The 27721-nt window shown below is 42.6% G+C and overlaps 1 protein-coding gene across 1 annotated transcript in view; it reads right to left on the bottom strand.

Annotated features, from left to right (window-relative positions):
- Positions 1 to 27721, bottom strand: part of LOC126252442 (sorting nexin-25) — a 187901-nt gene that overhangs the window by 6755 nt on the left and 153425 nt on the right. Inside the window, exon 16 of the mRNA XM_049953335.1 lies at positions 21187 to 21465. Coding sequence (XP_049809292.1) covers positions 21187 to 21465 — 279 coding nt within the window. The remainder of the gene's footprint in view (positions 1 to 21186; positions 21466 to 27721) is intronic.

Here is a 27721-nt window from a genome sequence, read left to right as displayed (position 1 = left end):
ATACATCTCTTACTCGTTTTGTTAATTACATCACATAAATAACATTTCTTACAAGTTTAATAAAACATTTGTTTTTGTGAAGAGACAGTTTGCAACATTTCTACTAAAACATTCCTATTAATTAATAATTAACTTCATATTAATTACTGCAGTTCTAGATGATGAACAAATTCTGTACATAATTGTATTTTTTGTCATTTCTCAACTTACATTTCCTTCGACATCACATTTTGGAGATTTTTCAGAGATACCATTTTGTACATGTCCTTTGATGTCATGTTTTCATGTAGTGACATTTGTAATAAGTATATAATCAATTTAGCTGTTAATTTAGCATCCTGTAATATTTGGCTATGGCTTCTTTCCTCTAAGGAGCATTCAAATGAAACCCGGTTAATAGTGTAAAGTAACAGTAATGATTTTACTAGCTCAAAAATGTAGTTATACACAGTACACATACTCAAAAGTAGTTGCTAAAACTGCTGGCACATTTATCCCTTTGCCGACACTAGCCAGTCTATTCCATCCTTGATGAAGCTAGTAGGCTGCTGTCGGATCCAGGCCTGGATTCGACTTTGTTGTCCACTGCCCACGCTAATACCCAGTGACTGATGGATCTCGTCCATAGTGATTCTGCGGCTGTCCAAGACTAAAGCACTCACTTCTGCAACCATTTCTGGTGTGATGACACGATGAGCCTGCCCAGGACGAGCATCGTCTTCCAGTGACTCATGCTCATCAAGGAATCATTTGCACCATTCTGCACCACTTGAATGACTCAGACTGTACTCACCGGACACAGTCTTCATCCTTTGACACATTTCACGGCCTCCAACTCCCTTCCGCTGCCAAAAAATTGAATCACTCCTCGTTGTTCCTACTTACTAGCCTGCATGTTCAGTAGTGGACGATAACTTGTGAGACCACATTCTCTTCGGCGTGAAACCACACTGGTGCTATGCAACATCATATGGTATGCACGAGTCAGTCTCTCTACTACAGATGGCGCCACCATACCCGCAGTTACATGGTGACACCTTACTTGTAAGGCAAAGGTAGACACACTGACCAGGTTTCATTTGAATGTACCTCATACTTATTGGTACCCTTCCCTTTTGATTAATTCCTCCTGAAAGTTCATGTTGTCAAATTTCTGAGGTCCAGGGATGTGTGAGGATCCTGTACCACCCATGTTAGAATATTTGCTAGTTACATCTTGTGAAACTTTTTATAATCTTCTTGATTGGTGTCACTGCAGAGTATGTGTCATATTGTTGCTGACACAGATGGTTCAGCTATTCCAGCATTTGAGAGTAATGTTGATTGTTGCTCGACATGCGCATTTGGTTTAGCAGATGGTTAAGAATCTGTCATCGTCATTGGGTGGCTGCGCTCATTAATGTATTCTCGGGCTAATTATTCATGCCATGTTATGACAGTCTAAGGTTCCAGAGTGATGTTATTAATGGTATACTGTGGCATATACAGGATGAGGAGCCACGGTTGTACTTGGGAAAAAGGTGAAAAAATATTTGAAAAGGTGGTTACTTCATTAATAGATACGACACAAATGAATTCTTTCAGTTTTTGATAATCCTCTATGCAGAAGGCCAGATAACACCAAAGAAAATTTCCCTTTTATTATCCTAGATGGGTATGGCCTTTTTTTCCCTTCATACAAATTTGTTAATATATGCAGGTACATTGGTAATTAGGGTTTGGTAATTCGAAAATTGGTAATCTTAATTCACATAGAAAATCTACATGACATTTTTACAACAAATGACATTCTATACTTCAAAACTTGAAAAAGATTAACAAAATATATCTGGATTACTACTTCTTGAGACAGGTAGCAAATAAAACTGTGCAGATGCAAGGACTCACACTGAGGGTTCCATACAAACTTAGTTATGTATAGAGACTGTTTAATCATTTTAGGAATCAAGCATATTGATGATTTTTGCCTGTTATCAACATTGATACTGACAAGATTTCAATCCTATGGATTCCAAGACTTTCAAGAATGTTTCAATTTCACACTGGAAATCAGATAACAAATGACAAAAGCAATCTTTTTTGTGTGTTATATAATTACAAACAAAAAATTTTGGATCTTTCCCTTTACCTGCTCTGTGAAACCTTGCTTCCTAACAAATTTCATGATTCTAGGTCAATAGGAAGCATGCTATAGGTTTTGATGAGAGTTTTTGAGCCTCAAAATATGTGACATAAATGGCTGTATCTTTTGATTGTACTAACTTAGAAGCTTAAAATCTTTAAATCACCAAGCAACCATAGACCTTGATTCATGATATAAATTTGAACTTGATAAGTCTATTTGTTCCTGAGAAAAAGGGTTCTTAATAGTCATACAGACAGACAGATGGACAACAAAATGATCCTATAAGGATTCCATTTTTACAGACTGAGGCACAGAACTCTAAAATTGAAGTAACAATACTAGATTTTCTTTGCCTGTTATCAACATTGATACTGACAAGATTTCAATCCTATGGATTCCAAGACTTTCAAGAATGTTTCAATTTCACACTGGAAATCAGATAACAAATGACAAAAGCAATCTTTTTTGTGTGTTATATAATTACAAACAAAAAATTTTGGATCTTTCCCTTTACCTGCTCTGTGAAATCTTGCTTCCTAACAAATTTCATTATGGTCAATAGGAAGCATGCTATAGGTTTTGATGAGAGAGTTTTTGAGCCTCAAAATATGTGACATAATTGGCTGTATCTTTTGATTGTACTAACTTAGAAGCTTAAAATCTTTAAATCACCAAGCAACCATAGACCTTGATTCATGATATAAATTTGAACTTGATAAGTCTATTTGTTCCTGAGAAAAAGGGTTCTTAATAGTCAGACAGACAGACAGATGGACAACAAAATGATCCTATAAGGATTCCATTTTTACAGACTGAGGCACAGAACTCTAAAATTGAAGTAACAATACTAGATTTTCTTTTCTCAAGATTTATGTGGATGGTTCCCACCTTTCTTTCTTTCACTGTTTCTTCTACTTTCATGATTCAAGCATACCCAGGGACAATTTTGCTGCCTTTAAAATTGTTTTGAAACATTTGGATACTTTCACTCTATGGGTGATGAGTCTCTGAGAAGTACTGCTGTCAGTAACTGTCAATACCGTTGTTATATAAAGCTGTGTCATCTTTTCCAAACTGTAGAGCCTTCCACTCGTCTAATAAGTAATCTTGCCACACATTGAATGGCATCATTTTTGCAACCTTATGCGGCTGCAGCTTCTGCTCTTCATTCTTTTTCTGGCATCTATAAACTCAAAAATTTTCAGTGGTACACTTGATAAGCCCATCTTTTTCATTACATGGTTACAAGCTGCAATGTAATGTTTTTGGGCATTCTTTAGAAACCACAACTTATCACATTCTTCCAGTTTACTATGCTCTTTGATTACCTGTCTTCTAACAGCTAGTCATTTCAAAGGAAGTAGATTATCCAATGTAGTGTTCATTATGAAGAACTTGAAAAATACTCTCAATTTTTCTCAAAGTGGAAACACTCAAAATATGAGCCAAAAAGGTTTGAAATAAATTTTCTAAGTCTGTATGCAACATCTGAATCAAAGGTGTTCAGTTTAGAAAACACTATGTGAAGTTAGTGAACAGTTCTGCAACTGAAATAATGAAATGAAGTTCCACTTTCATTGACAGTTTGTCTAAGGCAGTCAAGTGGGATTGCAAGATTTGAACTGAAGAGCAGCAGATTATTATTATTATTATTATTATTATTATTATTATATATTTTTTTTAGTATATGCTTAAGAAAATAATATTGACTACCATCCCACTGTTACAAAATCCCATTGGCTGAAGGTCCTAAAGTAAGCCACCTTGTGGTTGTATGCCTCAAAACTTGTGACGTGAAATGTTAGACTTAATTCCTTCAAATTCTCCCCAGCAAACTATAAAAATAACTGTACATATTGGCCAGAAATTCTGATGCTTCTTCACATAAATACCCCAAGGCTTTACACAGGTATTATGCATTGTACAAATGTTGGAAGTTCCAATGTTTATAAATTATCTGCCTTGGGTCCCCCAGACATCACTATCTAAAAACCTAAACATTTTTTATTGACATTAGGTCCATCTGATCCCAGCATACAACATTATTTGTGGACAAGTTGCCTTCAGAAAATACTTCACATAATTTCCGATGTAATGTTTCACTATCTGCTTTGCTGGTAAAGAAAGTTCTTAGATGACCCACTGTTATTCAATACCTACTCTCTGACCAAAACGTAAAGATTGTTTGTAATTCTTTTTTATCTTTAACAATGGTAGTTTCATTGAAACATGATGTTTAATATGATGAAGATGCTTCCTTTAACAAATGTTCCCACCAATACAGTGCCAGTTCATCAGTTATTGGGTATCTCATTTTCTTAGATGAAAGTAAAAATGTTCAGGAACACTGCCAGGGATCATCATTTAAAACAAAAAAACATAACAAATATCGTCTGATGAATTCATACAGTAATTGATCAATTCAGTAGTGATTGAACAATTGTTGGTACTTAATACCTATACTGTTCGCACACCTACCAAACTTGAAAGTTGCATTTTATCCGAGAGCTCTAAATATAACTTCTGCAGTCCACATTTAATATAAAAGTTACACTTACATTTTGTTGAAAGTGAGTGGTTAAGCACTGCCTCAAAATCTTTCATCTCAAAATTAATAGAGCAAGAACAATCACTGCAAAATAGTTCACTTTTCCCCCCTTATGTAGATACTTTATTTGTCAAACTGTCTTTTTCAAGCCTGTCACTGCAGAATTTGCATCTCAAAACGTTTATTTTCAAAAATCAGTTTTGTTATATGGCAAAGAGGAGTAAGGCAGCAGGTACGGATATGACACCAGCCCTATCGCCTTGTATGGTACAGCGGTAATTTTAATTATGGGTCACTGCGTAGAGTTATGATTAAATTTCAGTAAACATCATTACATAACTGATCATCTCTTCCATATAACTTAAATGATTTAATCAGTGCACTCTCGCAAAGTTCTCAGGAGGCACAAATGTTACCTGTTCCATATTTGACATTTGGTGTGACATTTTGGGGCGATGATATGAGCTGCAAGCTATCACACCATCCAGCATGCCTGACTGCAGTGTCACTTTGGTGTTAGCTATGGCCACTTGCCAAATGCCCGACTTCAGCATCAATACATGTGGTACGTACAACTGCAACAAAGTCTGGCAGGAGCTATAGCCACTCCAGTGCCAGCTCAGCACAAACTACATTCCACGAAGCACCTTCAGCCATTTAATTGGTAAGAAGCACCCTCTGCCCCACAGCATTTGTACAAAGCACCCTCTACCACACATGGGCACGAAACACCCTCTGCCATATAACACCGGTATGAAGCACCCACTGCCACACATCAATAATACATATGGATGTTCAGCTAGTACTCAGTGACAGATAGCAGTGGCTTCATTTTCACAGTGATGGGAACGTTAATTCATATTAGTTGAGCCAATTTACTCATCATTAATTATATACACAAACCTTCCTTGTCAATCTGGCTAACTATTTGTGGAAACCTTATCAAAATCCCTAGTGTAGTTCCTGAGATTAGGAACTTTAAAATATAAACATATATTAGTGTGTGTGTGTGTGTGTGAAAATTATTTCTCAGATACAACTGGTATAGATATAGGAAAGATATTTACCACACTCTGGTCACTGTCCGAAGAAATTATGGGCACGTTGTGATTTCCCTAACAGTCAACACTTGAAGAATTTCTGAGCATGGCTTTCCTGATTTTTACTTCACGATGCATTATTTCTGAGCAGTGATCGCTTGAAGTCCACTGTTCACTCTTTTGGTATTTTGGAGAGCTGCTAAATGGATGTTCCTCCTTCCACAAAGTGCAACATATTTGAAAAACATAGCACAGGTGTGATCAGTTCCTGCACATTGGTTGTTGTTGTGTGCTTCCATAGCTGTCTTGATCACAAAAGTTGGTCCTAAAATGAGGGACAGTTTGACTGGTGAAGAAGTCCTGAGGCTGCTTGATGAATCTGGTTCCAAAATTGACATTAATGGTTTTAAACTCAATGACAGTCTTTCTGAAACAGACAGTCCCTCCATCTTATAAGCAGGACCCACATAGAGAAGTCAAAAAAGTTTATATCTGGGGACTGCAGCAGTCACTGTGCAGACAGGAATGTGTTGAAATGCACAATATTCAATGCATTGATGATGTAAGGTAAAATTATATATATATATATATATATATATATATATATATATATATATATATATATATATATGGCTCTTTAAATATGACTGCTTGTGTCTGTGTATGTGCGGATGGATATGTGTGTGTGTGCGAGTGTATACCCGTCCTTTTTTCCCCCTAAGGTAAGTCTTTCCACTCCCGGGATTGGAATGACTCCTTACACTCTCCCTTAAAACCCACATCCTTTCGTCTTTCCCTCTCCTTCCCTCTTTCCTGATGAGGCAACAGTTTGTTGCGAAAGCTTGAATTTTGTGTGTGTGTTTGTTTGTGTGTCTATCGACCTGCCAGCGCTTTCGTTCGGTAAGTCACATCATCTTTGTTTTTAGATACATTTTTCCCACGTGGAATGTTTCCCTCAAGGAAACATTCCACTTCCTCATCCCCTCGAACCCAGAATCCCCCACAGAAGAACCTCAAAAGTGCCCCACTTGTGACAGGATACTTTCCGGGACTGGACCAGACTCTGAATGTGGCTCTCCAGCAGGGATACGACTTCCTCAAATCCTGCCCTGAAATGAGATCCATCCTTCATGAAATCCTCCCCACTCCACCAAGAGTGTCTTTCCGCCGTCCACATAACCTTCGTAAGCTGTTAGTTCATCCCTACGAAATCCCCAAACCACCTTCCCTACCATCTGGCTCCTATCCTTGTAACCACCCCCGGTGTAAAACCTGTCCCATGCACCCTCCCACCACCACCTACTCCAGTCCTGTAACCCGGAAGGTGTACACAATCAAAGGCAGAGCCACGTGTGAAAGCACCCACGTGATTTACCAACTGACCTGCCTACACTGTGATGCATTCTATGTGGGAATGACCAGCAACAAACTGTCCATTCGCATGAATGGACACAGGCAGACAGTGTTTGTTGGTAATGAGGATCACCCTGTGGCTAAACATGCCTTGGTGCACGGCCAGCACATCTTGGCACAGTGTTACACCGTCCGGGTTATCTGGATACTTCCCACCAACACCAACCTATCCGAACTCCGGAGATGGGAACTTGCTCTTCAATATATCCTCTCTTCCCGTTATCCACCAGGCCTCAATCTCCGCGAATTTCAAGTTGCCGTCACTCATACCTCACCTGTCATTCAACATCATCTTTGCCTCTTCACTTCCGCCTCGACTGACATCTCTGCCCAAACTTTAAATATGTCTGCTTGTGTCTGTATATGTGTGGATGGATATGTGTGTGTGTGCGAGTGTACACCTGTCCTTTTTTCCCCCTAAGGTAAGTCTTTCCGCTCCCGGGATTGGAATGACTCCTTACCCTCTCCCTTAAAACCCACATCCTTTCGTCTTTCCCTCTCCTTCCCTTCTTTCCTGATGAGGCAACAGTTTGTTGCGAAAGCTTGAATTTTGTGTGTGTGTTTGTGTTTGTTTGTGTATCTATCGACCTGCCAGCACTTTCGTTCGGTAAGTCACATCATCTTTGTATATATATATATATATATATATATATATATATATATATAACAGAGGGAAACATTCCACAGGTCTTTAAATATGTCTGCTTGTGTCTGTATGTGTGGATGGATATGTGTGTGTGTGCGAGTGTATACCTGTCCCTTTTTTCCCCCTAAGGTAAGTCTTTCCGCTCCCGGGATTGGAATGACTCCTTACCCTCTCCCTTAAAACCCACATTCTTTCGTCTTTCCCTCTCCTTCCCTCTTTCCTGATGAGGCAACAGTTTGTTGCGAAAGCTTGAATTTTGTGTGTATATTTGTGTTTGTTTGTGTGTCTATCGACCTGCCAGCGCTTTTGTTTGGTAAGTCTCATCATCTTTCTTTTATATATATATATATATATATATATATATATATATATATATATATATATATATATATATATATAAGATGATGTGACTTACCGAACGAAAGCGCTGGCAGGTCGATAGACACACAAACACACACACAAAATTCAAGCTTTCGCAACAAACTGTTGCCTCATCAGGAAAGAGGGAAGGAGAGGGAAAGACGAAAGGATGTGGGTTTTAAGGGAGAGGGTTAGGAGTCATTCCAACCCCGGGAGCGGAAAGACTTACCTTAGGGGGAAAAAAAGGGGCGGGTATACACTCGCACACACACACACACATATACAGACACAAGCAGACATATTTAAAGACAAAGAGTTTGGGCAGAGATGTCAGTCGAGGCGGAAGTGAAGAGGCAAAGATGATGTTGAATGACAGGTGAGGTATGAGTGACGGCAACTAGAAATTCGCGGAGATTGAGGCCTGGTGGGTAACGGGAAGAGAGGATATATTGAAGAGCAAGTTCCCATCTCCGGAGTTCGGACAGGTTGGTGTTGGTGGGAAGTATCCAGATAACCCGGACGGTGTAACACTGTGCCAAGATGTGCTGGCCGTGCACTAAGGCATGTTTAGCCACAGGGTGATCCTCATTACCAACAAACACTGTCTGCCTGTGTCCATTCATGCGAATGGACAGTTTGTTGCAGGTCATTCCCACATAGAATGCATCACAGTGTAGGCAGGTCAGTTGGTAAATCACGTGGGTGCTTTCACACGTGGCTCTGCCTTTGATCGTGTACACCTTCCGGGTTACAGGACTGGAGTAGGTGGTGGTGGGAGGGTGCATGGGACAGGTTTTACACCGGGGGCGGTTACAAGGGTAGGAGCCAGAGGGTAGGGAAGGTGGTTTGGGGATTTCATAGGGATGAACTAAGAGGTTACGAAGGTTATGTGGACGGCGGAAAGACACTCTTGGTGGAGTGGGGAGGATTTCATGAAGGATGGATCTCATTTCAGGGCAGGATTTGAGGAAGTCGTATCCCTGCTGGAGAGCCACATTCAGAGTCTGATACAGTCCTGGAAAGTATCCTGTCACAAGTGGGGCACTTTTGTTGTTCTTCTGTGGGAGGTTCTGGGTTTGAGAGGATGAGGAAGTGGCTCTGGTTATTTGCTTCTGTACCAGGTTGGGAGGGTAGTTGCGGGATGCGAAAGCTGTTGTCAGGTTGTTGGTGTAATGCTTCAGGGATTCCGGACTGGAGCAGATTCGTTTGCCACGAAGACCTAGGCTGTAGGGAAGGGACTGTTTGATGTGGAATAGGTGGCAGCTGTCGTAATGGAGGTACTGTTGCTTGTTGGTGGGTTTGATGTGGACGGACGTGTGAAGCTGGCCATTGGACAGGTGGAGGTCAACATCAAGGAAAGTGGCATGGGATTTGGAGTAGGACCAGGTGAATCTGATGGAACCAAAGGAGTTGAGGTTGGAGAGGAAATTCTGGAGTTCTTCTTCACTGTGAGTCCAGATCATGAAGATGTCATCAATAAATCTGTACCAAACTTTGGGTTGGCAGGCCTGGGTAACCAAGAAGGCTTCCTCTAAGCGACCCATGAATAGGTTGGCGTACGAGGGGGCCATCCTGGTACCCATGTCTGTTCCCTTCAATTGTTGGTATGTCTGGCCTTCGAAAGTGAAGAAGTTGTGAGTCAGGATGAAGCTGGCTAAGGTAATGAGGAAAGAGGTTTTAGGTAGGGTAGCAGGTGATCGGCGTGAAAGTAAGTGCTCCATCGCAGCGAGGCCCTGGACGTGCGGGATATTTGTGTATAAGGAAGTGGCATCAATGGTTACAAGGATGGTTTCTGGGGGTAACGGATTGGGTAAGGATTCCAGGCGTTCAAGAAAGTTGTTGATGTCTTTGATGAAGGATGGGAGACTGCATGTAATGGGTTGAAGGTGTTGATCTACATAGGCAGAGATACGTTCTGTGGGGGCTTGGTAACCAGTTACAATGGGGCAGCCGGGATGATTGGGTTTGTGAATTTTAGGAAGAAGGTAGGAGGTAGGGTTGCGGGGTGTCTGTGGGGTCAGGAGGTTGATGGAGTCAGGTGAAAGGTTTTGTAGGGGGCCTAAGGTTCTGAGGATTCCTTGAAGCTCCGCCTGGACATCAGGAATGGGATTACCTTGGCAAACTTTGTATGTGGTGTTGTCTGAAAGCTGACGCAGTCCCTCAGTCACATACTCCCGACGATCAAGTACCACGGTCGTGGAACCCTTGTCCGCTGGAAGAATGACGATGGACCGGTCAGCCTTCAGATCACTGATAGCTTGGGCTTCAGCAGTGGTGATGTTGGGAGTAGGATTAAGGTTTTTTAAGAAGGATTGAGAGACAAGGCTGGGAGTCAGAAATTCCTGGAAGGTTTGGAGAGGGTGATTTTGAGGAAGAGGAGGTGGGTCCCGCTGTGACGGAGGACGGAACTGTTCCAGGCAGGGTTCAATTTGGATAGTGTCTTGGGGAGTTGGATCATTAGGAGTAGGATTAGGATCCTTTTTCTTTGTGGCAAAGTGATACTTCCAGCAGAGAGTACGAGTGTAGGACAGCCCTCATCAAAGATTTACTGTCCAATATATATATATATATATATATATATATATATATATATATACACACACACACACACACACACACACACACACACACACACACACACACAGGGCTATTACAAATGATTGAAGCGATTTCATAAATTCACTGTAGCTCCATTAATTGACATATGGTCATGACACACTACAGATACGTAGAAAAACTCATAAAGTTTTGTTCGGCTGAAGCCGCACTTCAGGTTTCTGCCGCCAGAACGCTCGAGAGCGAAGTGAGACAAAATGGCGACAGGAGCCGAGAAAGCGTACGTCGTGCTTGAAATGCACTCACATCAGGCAGTCATAACAGTGCAACGACACTTCAGGACGAAGTTCAACAAAGATCCACCAACTGCTAACTCCATTTGGTGATGGTATGCACTTTTTAAAGCTTCTGGATGCCTCTGTAAGGGGAAATCAACGGGTCGGCCTGCAGTGAGCGAAGGAACGGTTGAACGCGTGCGGGCAAGTTTCACGCGTAGCCCGCGGAAGTCGACGAATAAAGCAAGCAGGGAGCTAAACGTACCACAGCCGACGGTTTGGAAAATCTTACAGAAGAGGCTAAAGCAGAAGCCTTACCGTTTACAATTACTACAAGCCCTGACACCCGATGACAAAGTCAAACGCTTTGAATTTTCGGCGCGATTGCAACAGCTCATGGAAGAGGATGCGTTCAGTGCGAAACTTGTTTTCAGTGATGAACCAACATTTTTTCTTAATGGTGAAGTGAACAGACACAATGTGCGAATCTGGGCGGTAGAGAATCCTCACGCATTCGTGCAGCAAATTCGCAATTCACCAAAAGTTAACGTGTTTTGTGCAATCTCACGGTTTAAAGTTTACAGCCCCTTTTTCTTCTGCAAAAAAAACGTTACAGGACACGTGTATCTGGACATGCTGGAAAATTGGCTCATGCCACAACTGGAGACCGACAGCGCCGACTTCATCTTTCAACAGGATGGTGCTCCACCGCACTTCCATCATGATGTTCGGCATTTCTTAAACAGGAGATTGGAAAACCGATGGATCGGTCGTGGTGGAAATCATGATCGTCAAGTCATGTCATGGCCTCCACGCTCTCCAGACTTAACCCCATGCGATTTCTTTCTGTGGGGTTATGTGAAAGATTCAGTGTTTAAACCTCCTCTACCAAGAAACGTGCCAGAACTGCGAGCTCGCATCAACGATGCTTTCGAACTCATTGATGGGGACATGCTGCGCCGAGTGTGGGAGGAACTTGATTATCGGCTTGATGTGGTCTGCCGAATCACTAAAGGGGCACATATCGAACATTTGTGAATGCCTAAGAAAACTTTTTGAGTTTTTGTATGTGTGTGCAAAGCATTGTGAAAATATCTCAAATAATAAAGTTATTGTAGAGCTGTGAAATCGCTTCAATCATATATATATATAACAGAGGGAAACATTCCACGTGGAAAAAATATATCTAAAAGAAAGAAAGTGATGAGACTTACCAAACAAAAGCGCTGGCAGGTCGATAGACACACAAACAAACACAAACATACACACAAAATTCTAGCTTTCGCAACAAACGGTTGCTTCGTCAGGAAAGAGGGAAGGAGAGGGAAAGATGAAAGGAAGTGGGTTTTAAGGGAGAGGGTAAGGAGTCATTCCAATCCCGGGAGCGGAAAGACTTACCTTAGGGGGAAAAAAGGACGGGTATACACTCGCACACACACACATATCCATCCGCATATTCACAGACACAAGCAGACATTTTCATGTCATGTCTGCTTGTGTCTGTGAATATGCGGATGGATATGTGTGTGTGTGCGAGTGTATACCCGTCCTTTTTTCCCCCTAAGGTAAGTCTTTCCGCTCCCGGGATTGGAATGACTCCTTACCCTCTCCCTTAAAACCCACTTCCTTTCATCTTTCCCTCTCCTTCCCTCTTTCCTGACGAAGCAACCGTTTGTTGCGAAAGCTAGAATTTTGTGTGTATGTTTGTGTGTCTATCGACCTGCCAGCGCTTTTGTTTGGTAAGTCTCATCACTATATATATATATATATATATATATATATATATATATATATATATATATATATATATATATATATATATATATATATATATATATATATATATATATATCTCATGAGACAAAATATTAGTCACCTCATTAAAGGAGCACACTGTTCGCTATGGAGATCTTTAGATTGTGCGGAACGAGTGCCAGGTGGTCATGTGACTCTTCACCACTGACATCATCATGGGCAGTTGAACTGGTATGCACGTGCCAATCAGTCATGCGGAATCAGTGCAACTGGTCAATGTTGAAACGTGACAGAATTCCAGAAAAAAACTATCATGTTTGAACACGTGCAAGGCAGCGCCTTCAATGAAGTTGCCCAACTTATTAGTGTACCAACATGGTGTGTCCAATATGTCCACAAAGAACGATGCGTGTCTTGTAGCCATTTAACACGGTGTAAGAATATTGGTCATAAAAGGATCCTAAACAACATGGACCAGAGACAAGTATCACATTCTGTCAATGACAATCACCTTCAAAATAAACTGAGTTTGTTGCTGTCACTGAATGCAGCTCAATATCAATAAGTTTCCAAGTGAACATTGCATAGGGAACTTCATGCAATAGAGATCGGGGGTTGGATTCCATTGGGAACTATGAGTTCAACAACTGGGGTCGTGTACCTCGTAAAAGGCCTTTCCAAACAAAAAACTCTGGAAAGCAGCTCAAGAAATGGAAAATAGATTTTGACATCCCTGGGATGAGTGGGATCCACTGGACAGAACATCATTATGATACATGAAACTATTTCTAGTACTCTATGTAACCTACTTCATACACTTTAAGGCTGATATGGATACTGCTAATGGATTTTGACAAATTGTTAGGAGAAATTGCCAGGAGTTCAATAAAATTAAATGTGCCATTTATATAAGATGAAAAAAAGGAAGCACATGGAGAATGATGGCAACAAGAATGCTGTTCTGCATCACCCACTTCTTATGCAGATATTCAGCAGAAACAGATAAACATTATGGAAAAATGGGGTAAACACTTATCTATCAATCAAATTATCCAATTGAACATACATTACATTTAACTAAAGATGATGTCATCTTCAGATTCCCTTGCACATATAACATGCTTTGTGACTGTCAGGATTCTTGTTGGATAAATTATTTGTTAATATAAGCTTTGTGGATCACTATCATCACTAAAGGCAACCTGCAAAAGTTAGCTACTGCAGAAAATAGCCTCACAGATACAGCATGACACAGAATAACGGGAATGTTTGAAATGAGTAGTGGCAGCCATGGGCAAGTGGCAGCACTGCGGATAAGTGACAGTTAGCTAGTAAACAGTCCGCCATTTCAGTAATCATGGATCAGTGGAATGCACAACAGCATGCTTTACCCATAAAAATGTTTTATAAAAACAATGATAGTTTGGTAGCGGTGCAGAGGAAGTTTCAATGTTTCTATAATTTAGGACATCATGATGCCAGTCCATCAAAAAATGTGATAAAATGTTGGATTAATAACTCTGAAGAGACTGGATCTGCCCTCACAAAAAGAAACCAACAGGACGACCAAGAAGTGTGTGTTCTCCAGTGAACATTGATGTTGTATGCAAGTCTGTCTTATGGAACCCACGGCACTCAATTCATAAGCAAGCAGCAGTGGTTGGAATGTCCCGAGAGAGTGTTCACAGAATTCTTCATCTTTATGCAAAATTTCATCTTTACAAACTACAGATGGTGCAAAAATTGAAGGACAATGATTATCAATTACAATTAGGATTCTGTCAACAAATGATAACAAAAATAAACAATGACAATGAATTTCCAAACAAGTTGTGGATATCAGATGAGGCACATTTTCAACTCACAGGTTATGCGAATAAACAGAACTACCATTACTGGGCCAACACTAATCCTAATGACGTTCATGAACACCCTTTATACGCTAGTAAACTGACAGTATGGTATGGTGTTTCATCACATGGGATTATCAGACCGTATTTTTTTGCAAATGAACAATAACTGTCAATGCATATCGTTATGTGTAGATGTTATGAAGTTTCGTTACACCTGTCTTTGAACAACTTTTCAAACGTCCAAGAAGCCTGGTTTCAACAGGACGGAGCGACATCAGAAACTGCACAGCAGTCAGTGGTGTATGAGCAAGAACTGTTTGGCAAGCATTTGATCTCACGATTTGGTAACATTCCTTGGCCCTCTAGATCTCCAGATTTATCTGTTTGTGATTTTTTCTTGTGGGGCTACCTAAAGAGCAAAGTCTACAAGACACGACCAAGAACCCTGGATGAGTTAAAACAGAGAATTCGGGATGCAATACACAGTATCCCAGCTGAGATGTTGCAGTGGTCAATGATGAATCTCAACAGCAGATTTCAAGAATGTATGAGTACAGGAGGATGCCATCCAAATGATATAATTTTTAAAAAATGATAAATGCCATCAATGTTTCGTAAATGGCAAAGTTGTAAGGTTTCAATTACTATGAATGCAATTTCTTTCCTTTGTCATTTCTAGTTTTATTGGATTGTGGAAATGTTCCCATTTTCCTGTGTTATCCTGTATATGCAGAATATTGCCTGGTAACACAAAGAACCTTGTTCATGCTATTAATTTTACCAGACATAACAGCTATGTACTCAGCACAGTGTAGATCAGGACACTTGGTAATAGAAGAATAGTGGCAAAGAGAACACAGTAATCCTGTATGATACACTGGTAGTATGATAACCCTTTAAGGATATAGAGTTATTTTATAATTTTGGAATGGATAGGTAGAATGCTTGACATTTTAAACAACTGAGTAATTGTGTTAAGTGACACATAGGACTTGTTGAAATGAGTTACTTACATATTTAATACTTTTCTATGTTTGGTTTTTGTATTCTTTTAACGTTTGAGATGCTCCAGGGACATCGTGTGGTGACACAAGACGGCCATACGATGTGCTTACATCACCACAAACATATGCCTCTGAGTCTATAATGCCGTGTGCTGTGCTATGGAGTTCCTCCTGTGGGAATTTTTGTGGTATTGGGCTTCCCAAGAATTAAGAGCTTCTGTGAGATCATGTCAAACACAAAGATGTGGATGTTGTTACTCAGACTTTGAATAGCACGCACGTAATCAAACAATTTAAAAAGCTTTACTAAATCTGGCTATCCAATTCATAAATTCATTGTTTTTGGGAAGGGTACTCCTCTGTACTTATTCCACTAGTAATTGATTAGTACAAGAGAAGGTTGACTTCAGGACAAGGTTCCAACTGACAAATTTCAATCCCACCAACAAGAAAGTCAACAAGAACCCTCAGAACCCCCACTGGGCTACCACCTAGACGTTGTAAACCAGCCAATGTCTCCCAGTACCACCTGTGACATGCCATACATGTATACAATCACCATCTGACTATCATCCTCAGTCTGCTCCTGCTCATCATGCTATTTAATATGCTTGGTAGAACTGTACTGTACCTCTGTTTCCAGGTGGCTTACATCGTACATTGTATCCATTGTGAACTACTGTCCTGTGAGCTCATTAAATACTCTTGTTCTGGAGGAGTTGTCAAGAGTTTTTTACATCGTGAATTACAACATAAATGGTGAGATTTGTGGGCATTTTCCATGTTCGTTATGTAACCATGGACACTGCACAACAGGCTATCACTCCGGGTATACCAATGGAAGTCAAGCTACAGCAATTTCTACAATAGCAGTTAGAGGGACAGAAATGTCAGGAAGATTTGTTGTCTACATTGCTCTCCCGGCGGTCAACTACAAATCCAATACCTTTTCCGCCTTACGACAAGACGGCAGAAGAGTGGGAAGCATACGAGAAAATGCCTCTGGCAGCACTTTCCCGCATTCCAGATAACGGATCCAGCTATCGTGAAATAACTTTTCCTCACCCAGTATATACCAGCTTTTGCAAAAACTGACCCTTCTCACTGAACCAGTGAATCTGACCTTTGACGAAATGCATGTTCTGTTAACCAGATACTTTCACCAACATTTCCATGTCACTGCAACCCATCTGGAATTTTGTAAGTGCCCTAAACAGCCTGATCAGTCATACTGCACATGAGTGTCTGAACCTCAGGGACTTAGTAGGAAATGCCATTTTGTAACTCCAGTAAGCAAAGAATCGTATGCAGAGGAGATGATTACAGATGCGACCATACAGACAGCTCCAGATAAGGAGGTCGAAGTTTCACAACCCGCAGGCCATTTATTAAAATTCTGGAGTGAGGTGACAGCCATCATGTCAGATGCAGGAGATAAATTCAACTTTGCCAACAGAGCAAATGCGGTAACAGTAGAGAGCAAACACTGCCAAACTACAGCTTCGTCTCATAACCAAGGAAAGAAGCTTTAGCCCCCTGATTGAACTTCTTTCCACTGTGGCCAGATTGTTTACGAACACGTCAGAGACTACTGCCCCAACAGGTAGGTACACTGTGAAGCATCCCAGAAGGAAGGGCAACTCGTGCCTCCCTGCCACACACTGGACGAAAAATACACACCTTGACAGGAACTAACGGACATTAATGTGAATCTGTTGAACTGTCACAGCATCGTGGTGTCACCTAAGAAACTGTTTGCTCACTTTGTGCAACAAACAAGTTGACACCGGTGCTTCAGCATTCCTGTTAAACACTCAAACGTAACTCCAGCTGGGCGCCCACCTCTTGACTCCACAGCTTGTCGCTTAGTGCCATATAATAAACAGCACATTCCACTCAAAGGATAGCTCACAACCACGGCGATGTACAAAAATGCCGTATTACGCCTCACCATGCTTTTGGTTCACAGCATCGACGCGGAGAATCTGTTTGGTCTTGCTGCTTTTTCAGCTTTTGGATCTGTAATCAATGACTTGGTTCACCTGGTCTTGGAATAAATACCGTTTTGGGACTTGGAAACCCTCAATAAGGAGTATCCTGACATTTTCTCTGGGGATCAGGGAAAAGTGAAGAACTTTACAGCAAACACTACATTAAAGATATCGGCGTCCCCTCGCTTCTTCCATGCAAAATCCATGTCCCTTGCCCTGTGAAATGCTGCCGTGTATGAGCTAGATAAACTGACAGCCTTGGACATCACTGAACTCGTGTCTGCAAGCAATGGACTACACCTTTGGTTACTGTGGAAACTAAGACTAAGGTTATGGTCAGTTCCCATTCAATTCCCGTCCCGACACCAGATGAGCTTTTCTCTGCACTCACAGAAGGCAGGTATTTTTCTACAGTTGATCTCTGTCAAGCTTGCTTACAACTACTGCAGGATGAGGAATTGCAGAAAGTCTTAGTAGTCAACATTCTGCAAGGATTATTTCATTTCAGACATTTAGTTTTCACAGTGGCCAGTGCCACAGTAGTCTTTCAACAGTTCCTCGGGAAACTGCTGCAGGATGTTCTGGGTTGCATAAATTACCTAGATGACATTGTGGTGATGGGGGTCACAATGGAAGAAAAGTTAGGAAACTTGCTGCAGCTGTTCCAGGCCCTCAAATAAAATATTGAAAAATCTCTCTTTTTTTCAGCTGTTAGTAGAATAATTAGGGCATATCATTTCTTGTGAAGGTATTAAGCCCACACAAAAACTGGCTGAAGACATCATCGCACTTCCTCGCTCCACAAATTTAAAGGAGCTCCAGTCCTTCATGGGAAAAGTGACGTCATTATGGAAAATTTATCCTGGGCACGACATTGATTGCGCATCTGCACAACAGCCTGCGGAAGGAGGACATACCTTTTGTGTGGTTGGAGTCAAGTCAACAGGCATTCAAGGCACTGAAGCAGGCCCTCCTATCGGCATTGTGCCTTGTCAATTTCAAACGAGCAAATAGCTAGTGGTGGCAGTGAATGCCCCTGAACAGGGTCCGGGGCCCACCCTGGCACATAGAGACATGGACGGCTCTGAACATCTGATTGCATTTGCATCAGGAACAGTCAATGCCATGCAGAACAGGTATTTGCGGGGGAGGGGGAGGGGGGGGGGAGGAGATCATACGCCATTGATCTCCTTCTTTGGTCCTGCAGCAAAGCTACCTGAGTGGACTACCCAATGACTCCACCAGTGGGCGCTGTTTCTCTGCAGATACATGACAACGCGGATGCTTTGTCCTGCCTACCAAGTCTCCCAATGGGCTCTGGCCTGAAGTTCGACCAAAGCAAGATCTTGTGCTTCCAGTTGGACAAATACACTCAACAGGTGGTGGACACTTTTCCTATCAAGGGGACCCATGGTGCCATATCCATGGCCAAGGGTAGCATCTTACAGCAGGTACGGCAGTACAAATAACTAGGCTGGCCAGACTGCATTACCAGTTGGGACTATAACCCATTGTCACATTACTTCCACCTCTGTCTGTAGCTAGTCCTGTTCGATGGACTTACCTTAGTAACCATGGATCAACGGTTTCCCTGGATAGTCCCATCGGAACCGCTGTGCCCACAATCTAAAAGCTCTTGCATCAAGATCACTGGGCCAAGTTGCGAACTAAACTGCTAGCCAGGCACAAAGTGCACTGGCCATACATATACCAGCAGATCGAAGAACTTGTTCTCATAACAAGCAGCTTCCCACCCTGGCCAATGTTCTCACACCAATGGGAGCAGGTTCATGTCAACTTCTCGGGCCACTTTCTGGTTCTACCTGGCTGATTGTCCTCAGTGGGTGATCAACTACCAGTCCATGAGTGCAGAGGCTATGGTCACAGCAGTCAGCAGAACTTTTGCTATTGAAGGACATCCTTTCACACTGGTGTCAGATAATGGACCTCAGTTCCACTTCCAGGTTTTCATTGAGCTCTGTCACAGAACTGGCATTCAACACCTGTTGTCTCTGCCTTTTCACCCCCAATCGAAAGGTGAGGCCAAAAGACTCGTGCAAACTTTTAAAACACATGCGAAGAAATGGGATGCCGATGCTCTTACAGGTCAACACCAATAGGGGAGAAGAGTCCAGTGGAACTCCTACATGGCCATCAGCCCTGAAAACTTCTCCATCTCATGCTGCCAGCACCTGTGGTGCCATCCACAGTGCTGTCACCACCCTTCTGGTCAGGCACTCGGGTGTGGGTGCAGGGCTTCGGACACCAGGGCAAATGGATCCCAACGGTCATCCAGCAACAGCTGAGATGCCATGTGTTTACACTGGCAACAGGTCACTATACAGTGACACACCATCAAAATCAGCTCTGTCTGTGGCATGGGACCCAACCACCACTGCCTCTGAGCCCTCTGGTTGACACACATCATGGCAATGGCACCTTTTGTGTCTCTTCCACCAGACACTCTGCCATCTTCCCTCTTCCTCAAGAGCAATTCCTGTGCTCTGGTTCTAAGCCCTGTTTGCCAATTTTGGCCACACCCTCATCTCCCTCTGTTTATAAGATGCCCGAGGTGGACCAGGTGTTGGGAGAAGATCAAGCTGTGGTACCAGCCTTGCTGCAGCTCCCTTCCATGCCAGGTCCCAATGACTCCCATGAAGTGACCTCTACTACCAGGGTCAGAGCCACCAAGGCTCTGACTCCATCACCAGGTGGGGATCTTCCAGTCATCCGATCCCTCCTGCTCTGACTGGGAGCTGGTAAAACCAGAGGGTTCATCCAGTGCTTCTGAAGATGTCATCCTGGTTCGAAATGCCACCCAGGTGCTCAGTCGCATGGTGTGAACTTGCTGAGATGAGTCTCACCATTTCCCCATAGAAGAAGGGATGCCACCTAGACCACCTGCCACCTAGACATTGGACACCAGCCAACATCTCTGATGTCGGCCGTCATCACGCGACTGGCACATACAATGCAACAGTCACTCTGTGTCCACTATTGTAAAAGCAAGGCTGCCAGGGGGAGACACCGCACCCAGACGACCATGCATGGTGGCTACACATGTGCCTCCCAGCACCCTCTGTGACAAGCCATCGACGAATACCATCACCACCCAGCAATCACCCTCAGTCTGCTCTTGCTCACCATACTATTCACTACGCTAGCTACAATTTTACTGTATCTGTCTTACCACATGGCTACACAATACATTGTACCCACTGTGAACTACTGTCCTGTGAGGTCATCAAAGATATTTGTTCTGGAGGTGTTCTCTCATGTTTCTAATGTTGTGAGTTACAACTGGTGGTAGTTACCTCACTCCCATTACAGTCATAATTACTGGTCTTTAGTCAAGTCGAGCCACAACTCATTGCTCGACATTGATCTAGCATTTTCAAGAAGCCATTTCTGTTCACCAATTGGCAAGACTACAAACAGGTTCAAAGTACATCACATATACAAAAATCACCATGATAGATTTACTAGCAGTTGTATTTTATTCCCTGGTGATAAGAACAACATTATGGTCCTTGAAAGCTTGAGATTAACTTTAATTTGATGTAACACATATTTTCTCGATCTGATCATTACCACAGTACTATTCTTGAAGCAGTACTTACCTATTAATGGATTTGTTGTAAGTAATTTGTACAAACATTATAAGTGTCTTGCGTAACCAGCGAAACATTCCAGGATCAAATAACTCCTCAAGTAGTCTGTAGAGTGGTTCAGCAATTCCGTCTAGAGCTGCTGTGTCTCCTATAGCCAATGGGCCAACTCCACGATTGGGCTGTCCATTTCCTACATCATTATCTAAAAGCAGTGTCACTTCTTCATCACCACTCTCACGTGCTGTTCCACCAGAAGCTGGTGTAGTTTCAGGGCTATGATCTGAACCACTGTAAACACATAATAGAAATAACACTTTCAAAACATTATAACCCTCAGAAAACACGCTACGTATTTTGCAGTAGTAATCCTAGATCATTTACACAGTCCAGAAGAGAACAAAAATAATATTATTAGCTAAAATAGCCAGGTAATTGGTCCCACTAGTTGTTCTGTGTGTGTGTGTGTGTGTGTGTGTGTGTGTGTGTGTGTGTGTGTGTGTTTTCAATGAAATTCAATAGAAAACACAAGGAGCAGATGAACTGCATTGGATGCACAGAAAAGTATGAGGGTTGGAACTTAAATAGCGGCAACTATTTATTCACAACCGACACAAAAGAGTTACATATTTGCACCTGTTACTATCCTTCAAAATAGTCACCAGCGTTGTGTAGAACCCATTGCCAGTGATATGGAAGGCACAGTATACCATTACCAGAGCCTGTTCTGTTGATGATGCAAATGGAGCGGTCTACTGCCTGTTGAATCTCTGGAACAGTTCTGAAGTGAATTTCACGAAGTGGTTCCTTCATCTTGGGAATCAAAACAAAGTCACAAGAACTTAAGTCCGGGGAGTATGGTTGACGGTACAGTACTTCCAGTCTCACCGACCGAACAGAGCAGCCACAGCTTGCACTGTACGTGCCTGCGCATTGTCGTGCAAAATGGTGGGTGGGATGCGCAGAAAGTGTCCTGCTTCTTTTGCAAAGCTGGTTGCAGGTGATGCTCCAAAAACGAACACTAATACTGTGCATTGACAGTCTGCCATGGAGGAACGTAACGCATCAGGATAACACCATCACAGTCGAACATGAGAATCACCATAACTAGACCACCCCACTTGCACCATCAACAGAACAGACTCTGCTAACGGTATACTTCGCCTTCCACATTGCTGGCAACGGGTCCTACACAATGATGGTGACTACTTTGAAGGGAAGTAACAGGGGCAAACATGTAACTCCTTTGTATTGGTTGTAAATAATTAGTTGCCACTATTTAAGTTCCAATCCTCGTATGTACTGCTTTGCACTCTTGTCATGTAGGGAGCAAATGAAGCAGGCAAAAGGAAATATGGATGTCAAAAAAATGAGATTGACAGAAAATGCAAAATGCTAAGCAGAAATGGCTAGAAGGCAAATGCAAGGCTCAAGCGTGTATAACTAGGGGAAAGATAGGAATATAATAGAGGGAAACATTCCACGTGGGAAAAATATATCTAAAAACAAAGATGATGTGACTTACCAAACGAAAGCGCTGGCATGTTGATAGACACACAAACATACACACAAAATTCAAGCTTTTGCAACCAACGGTTGCTTCATCCTTTCGTCTTTCCCTCTCCTTCCCTCTTTCCTGATGAAGTAACCGTTGGTTGTGAAAGCTTGAATTTTGTGTGTATGTTTGTGTGTCTATCAACATGCCAGTGCTTTTGTTTGGTAAGTCACATCATCTTTGTTTTTAGATATATTTTTCCCACGTGGAGTGTTTCCCTCTATTATATTCATATCATTAATTTGAACCCAACAATTACGTTTGTTATTGTCACTGTTGCATTTCGAAATCTTTTCTGTCATCCTCCCCCCACTTTCAACACTACCGCTGCTATAAAATCCACCGTTTCCAGTTCACAAACAGTTCCTTTCGCCTATTAAACAACCATTTCAGCTAGTTCTAATAACTTATGCTTTATTTCCATTTCCGTTTTTCCCACATCACTGATCATTTTTAGCCGCTTCCCACAGGTTTTAACGTCATTATTTCTTCATCAGACAATTGTTAGCCTCATTTTCATAATCTGCGACCACAAAACCACTCCTTTTAATACATTTGCACGCAGTTTTTTCGAAATTTTCTCAAATTTCTCCACCCTTTAACGTGTTTTGGTGGCAACACAACCACCTAACCTTTGTGCACATCGTTGTTTACCAACCCAAGTTCACCACAGGATCAACATAGCTCAGCTTTAACCAACACTTTTTTGACTTTTTTCACACCAGATCTCCAGTTGCTTTCTAGTTCACCTTTATCTCTCCCCATATATTTTTATTTTCATTTTCATTTCAGCATCATGTTACACTTTCCACCTTCTAATACCATGTCAGCCTCACAACATGCCCACAACGACCCCATTAAGTTTTATTTACATTCCCTCCGCAAACATGCCTTCGCCCTAGCCAAATTACGCTCCCATATTTTATTTACTCAGGCTTGTCTGACATTTGGCATTACCCCCAAAGGCCTCACACTTAAAGTTCCCATCTTTGGCTGTAACCCTTCTTTCCATCAGTCCCTATAAAAGTTCCAAACTGAACAATCCATTGCCCTCACCCACCTAATCCTTCACCTACACATTAACTCAGCCAATGAACACACCCGTCAACTCCTTTCCTTAATAAAAGTCCTCAATCTTTCCTCTCCCACATCCACACCGGCTGTTCAGAGCATCCTCCTACAGGCCAACCGCAAATTAGAACAGCACACCACCCTCCACCTCAAAAAACTATCCAATCTCCTGGTTTCCCACCTCCGGAAAGGCAACTCACTCACCCTTCACAACCTTTCCAGCAAACCTCAACCTCCTCTCATTGCACACAGACCCAGTCTCTCCCATCTACTCAATCTCCCACTTCCAGCTCCACTCCCCCAAAACCTCAAAATTCTAATCAACACTATCTGGAACCACAACACCCTAATTCAGTAGTTAACCTTTCCTCCAAACCTCTCTCCCAATCCGAAACCTCTGTCCTATCCAAAGGCCTCACCTTCAGCCCTACTCCCAGATTCAACCAAACAGCCCTCGTCAAAGATTTACTGTCCTACACTCGTACTCTCTGCTGGAAATATCACTTTGCCACGAAGAAAAATGATCCTAATCCTACTCCTAATGATCCAACTCCCCAAGACACTATCCAAATTGAACCCTGCCTGGAACAGTTCCGTCCTCCGTCACAGCGGGACCCACCTCCTCTTCCTCAAAATCACCCTCTCCAAACCCTCCAGGAATATCTCACTTTCAGCCTTGCCTCTCAATCCTTCTTTAAAAACCTTAATCCTACTCCCAACATCACCACTGCTGAAGCCCAGGCTATCCATGATCTGAAGGCTGACCGATCGATCATCATTCTTCTGGCGGACAAGGGTTCCACAACCGTGGTACTTGATCGTCGGGAGTATGTGGCTGAGGGACTGCGTCAGCTTTCAGACAACACTACATACAAAGTTTGCCAAGGTAATTCCATTCCTGATGTCCAGGCGGAGCTTCAAGGAATCCTCAGAACCTTAGGCCCCCTACAAAACCTTTCACCTGACTCCATCAACCTCCTGACCCCACCGACACCCCGCACCCCTACCTTCTTCCTAAAATTCACAAACCAATCATCCCGGCCGCCCCATTGTAGCTGGTTACCAAGCCCCCACAGAACGTACCTCTGCCTACGTAGATCAACACCTTCAACCCATTACATGCAGTCTCCCATCCTTCATCAAAGACACCAACCACTTTCTCGAACGCCTGGAATCCTTACCCAATCTGTTACTCCTGGAAACCATCCTTGTAACCATTGATGTCACTTCCTTATATACATAATATTCCGCATGTCCAGGGCCTCGCTGCGATGGAGCAATTACTTTCACACCGATCACCTGCTACCCTACCTAAAACCTCTCTCCTCATTACCTTAGCCAACTTCATCCTGACTCACTTCTTCACTTTCGAAGGCCAGACATACCAACAATTGAAGGGAACAGACATGGGTACCAGGATGGCCCCCTCGTACGCCAACCTATTTATGGGTCACTTGGAGGAAACCTTCTTGGTTACCCAGGCCTGCCAACCCAAAGTTTGGTACAGATTTATTGATGACATCTTCATGATCTGGACTCACAGTGAAGAAGAACTCCAGAATTTCCTCTCCAACCTCAACTCCTTTGGTTGCATCAGATTCACCTGGTCCTACTCCAAATCCCATGCCACTTTCATTGACGTAGACCTCCATCTGTCCAATGGCCAGCTTCACACGTCCGTCCACAAAAACCCATCAACAAGCAACAGTACCTCCATTATGACAGCTACCACCCATTCCACATCAAATGGTCCCTTCCCTACAGCCTAGGTCTTCGTGGCAAACGAATCTGCTCCAGTCCGGAATCCCTGAACCATTACACCAACAACCTGAAAACAGCTTTCGCATCCTGCAACTACCCTCCCGACCTGGTATAGAAGCAAATAACCAGAGCCACTTCCTCATCCCCTCAAACCCAGAACCTCCCACAGAAGAACCCCAAAAGTGCCCCACTTGTGACAGGATACTTTCCGGGACTGGATCAGACTCTGAATGTGGCTCTCCAGCAGGGATACGACTTCCTCAAATCCTGCCCTGAAATGAGATCCATCCTTCATGATACCCTCCCCACTCCACCAAGAGTGTCTTTCCGCCGTCCACATAACCTTCGTAACCTCTTAGTTCATCCCTATGAAATCCCCAAACCACCTTCCCTACCCTCTGGCTCCTACCCTTGTAACCGCCCCCGGTGTAAAACCTGTCCCATGCACCCTCCCACCACCACCTACTCCAGTCCTGTAACCCAGAAGGTGTACACAATCAAAGGCAGAGCCACGTGTGAAAGCACCCACGTGATTTACCAACTGACCTGCCTACACTGTGAAGCTTTCTATGTGGGAATGACCAGCAACAAACTGTCCATTTGCATGAATGGACACAGGCAGGCAGTGTTTGTTGGTAATGAGGATCACCCTGTGGCTAAACATGCCTTGGTACACGGCCAGCACATCTTGGCACAGTGTTACACCGTCCGGGTTATCTGGATACTTCCCACTAACACCAACCTGTCAGAACTCCGGAGATGGGAACTTGCCCTTCAGTATATCCTCTCTTCTCGTTACCCACCAGGCCTCAACCTCCTATAATTTCAAGTTGCCGCCGCCCACACCTCACCTGTCATTCAACAACATCTTTGCCTCTGTACTTCCGCCTCGACTGACATCTCTGCCCAAACTCTTTGCCTTTACAAATGTCTGCTTGTGTCTGTGTATGTGCGGATGGATTGTGTGTGTGTGTGTGTGTGTGTGTGTGTGTGTGTGTGTGTGGGTGCGCGCGCGAGAGAGAGAGAGAGAGTGTATACCTGTCCTTTTTTCCCCCTAAGGTAAGTCTTCCCGCTCCCAGGATTGGAATGATTCCTTACCCTCTCCCTTAAAACCCACATCCTTTCTTCTTTCCTGATGAAGCAACCGTTGGTTGCAAAAGCTAAAATTTTGTGTTTATGTTTGTGTTTGTTTGTGTGTCTATCAACATGCCAGCGCTTTCGTTTGCTAAGTTGCATCATCTTTGTTTTTAGATATAGGGGAAAGATAGATATCACGTACAGGAAAATGAAAGAAATCAATGGAGAAAAAAGAAGCAGCTGCACAAATATCAAGAGCTCAGACTGTAAACCAGTACTAAGCAAAGAAGGGAAAGCTGAAAGGTGGAAGGAGTGTACAGAGCAGCTGTAAAGGGGAAAAATTCAACAGAGCACTGAACAATTCTGCCAGAACTTGGCCCCTGGAGTAGATGACATTCCCTAAGAACTACTGATAGCCTTGGGAGAGCCAGTCATAACAAAATTATTCCACCCAATATGTAAGAGGTATTGTTGTTGTTGTGGTCTTCAGGCCAGAGACTGGTTTGATGCAGCTCTCCATGCTACTCTATCCTGTGCAAGCTTCTTCATCTCCCAGTACCTACTGCAACCTACATCCTTCTGAATCTGTTTAGTGTATTCAGCTCTTGGTCTCCCTCTACGATTTTTACCCTCCACGCTTCCCTCCAATACTAAATTGGTGATCCCTTGATGTTTCAGAATATGCCCTACAACCGATCCCTTCTTTTAGTCAAGTTGTGCCACAAACTCCATACACTACACTCCATACAAATACTATCAGAAACGACTTCCAAGACAGGTGAAATACTCAGACTTCAAAAAGAATGTAATAATTCCAACTCCAAATAAAGCAAGTGCTGACAGGTGTAAATTTTATCAAATTATCTGTTTAAAAAGTTTTGACTGCAAAATACTGACATGAATTATTTATTGAAGAATGAAAGAAGTGCAAGGAACTGGCCTCAGTGTAGATCGGTTTGTGTTTCAGAAAAAAGTAGCAAAACACAAGGCAGTACTGGCACTATAACTTCTCTTAGAAGATAGGTGAATGCAAGGTCAACTTGCATTTATAGCATTTGTAGACTTAGAGAAAGCTTTTGGCAA

This window comes from Schistocerca nitens, chromosome 4 (genome assembly GCF_023898315.1).
Source record: "Schistocerca nitens isolate TAMUIC-IGC-003100 chromosome 4, iqSchNite1.1, whole genome shotgun sequence".
In the NCBI taxonomy this organism is placed as follows: Eukaryota; Metazoa; Arthropoda; class Insecta; order Orthoptera; family Acrididae; genus Schistocerca; species Schistocerca nitens.
Note: the sequence above shows the minus strand (reverse complement) of the source record. Positions and strands in the feature narration are given on the sequence as shown.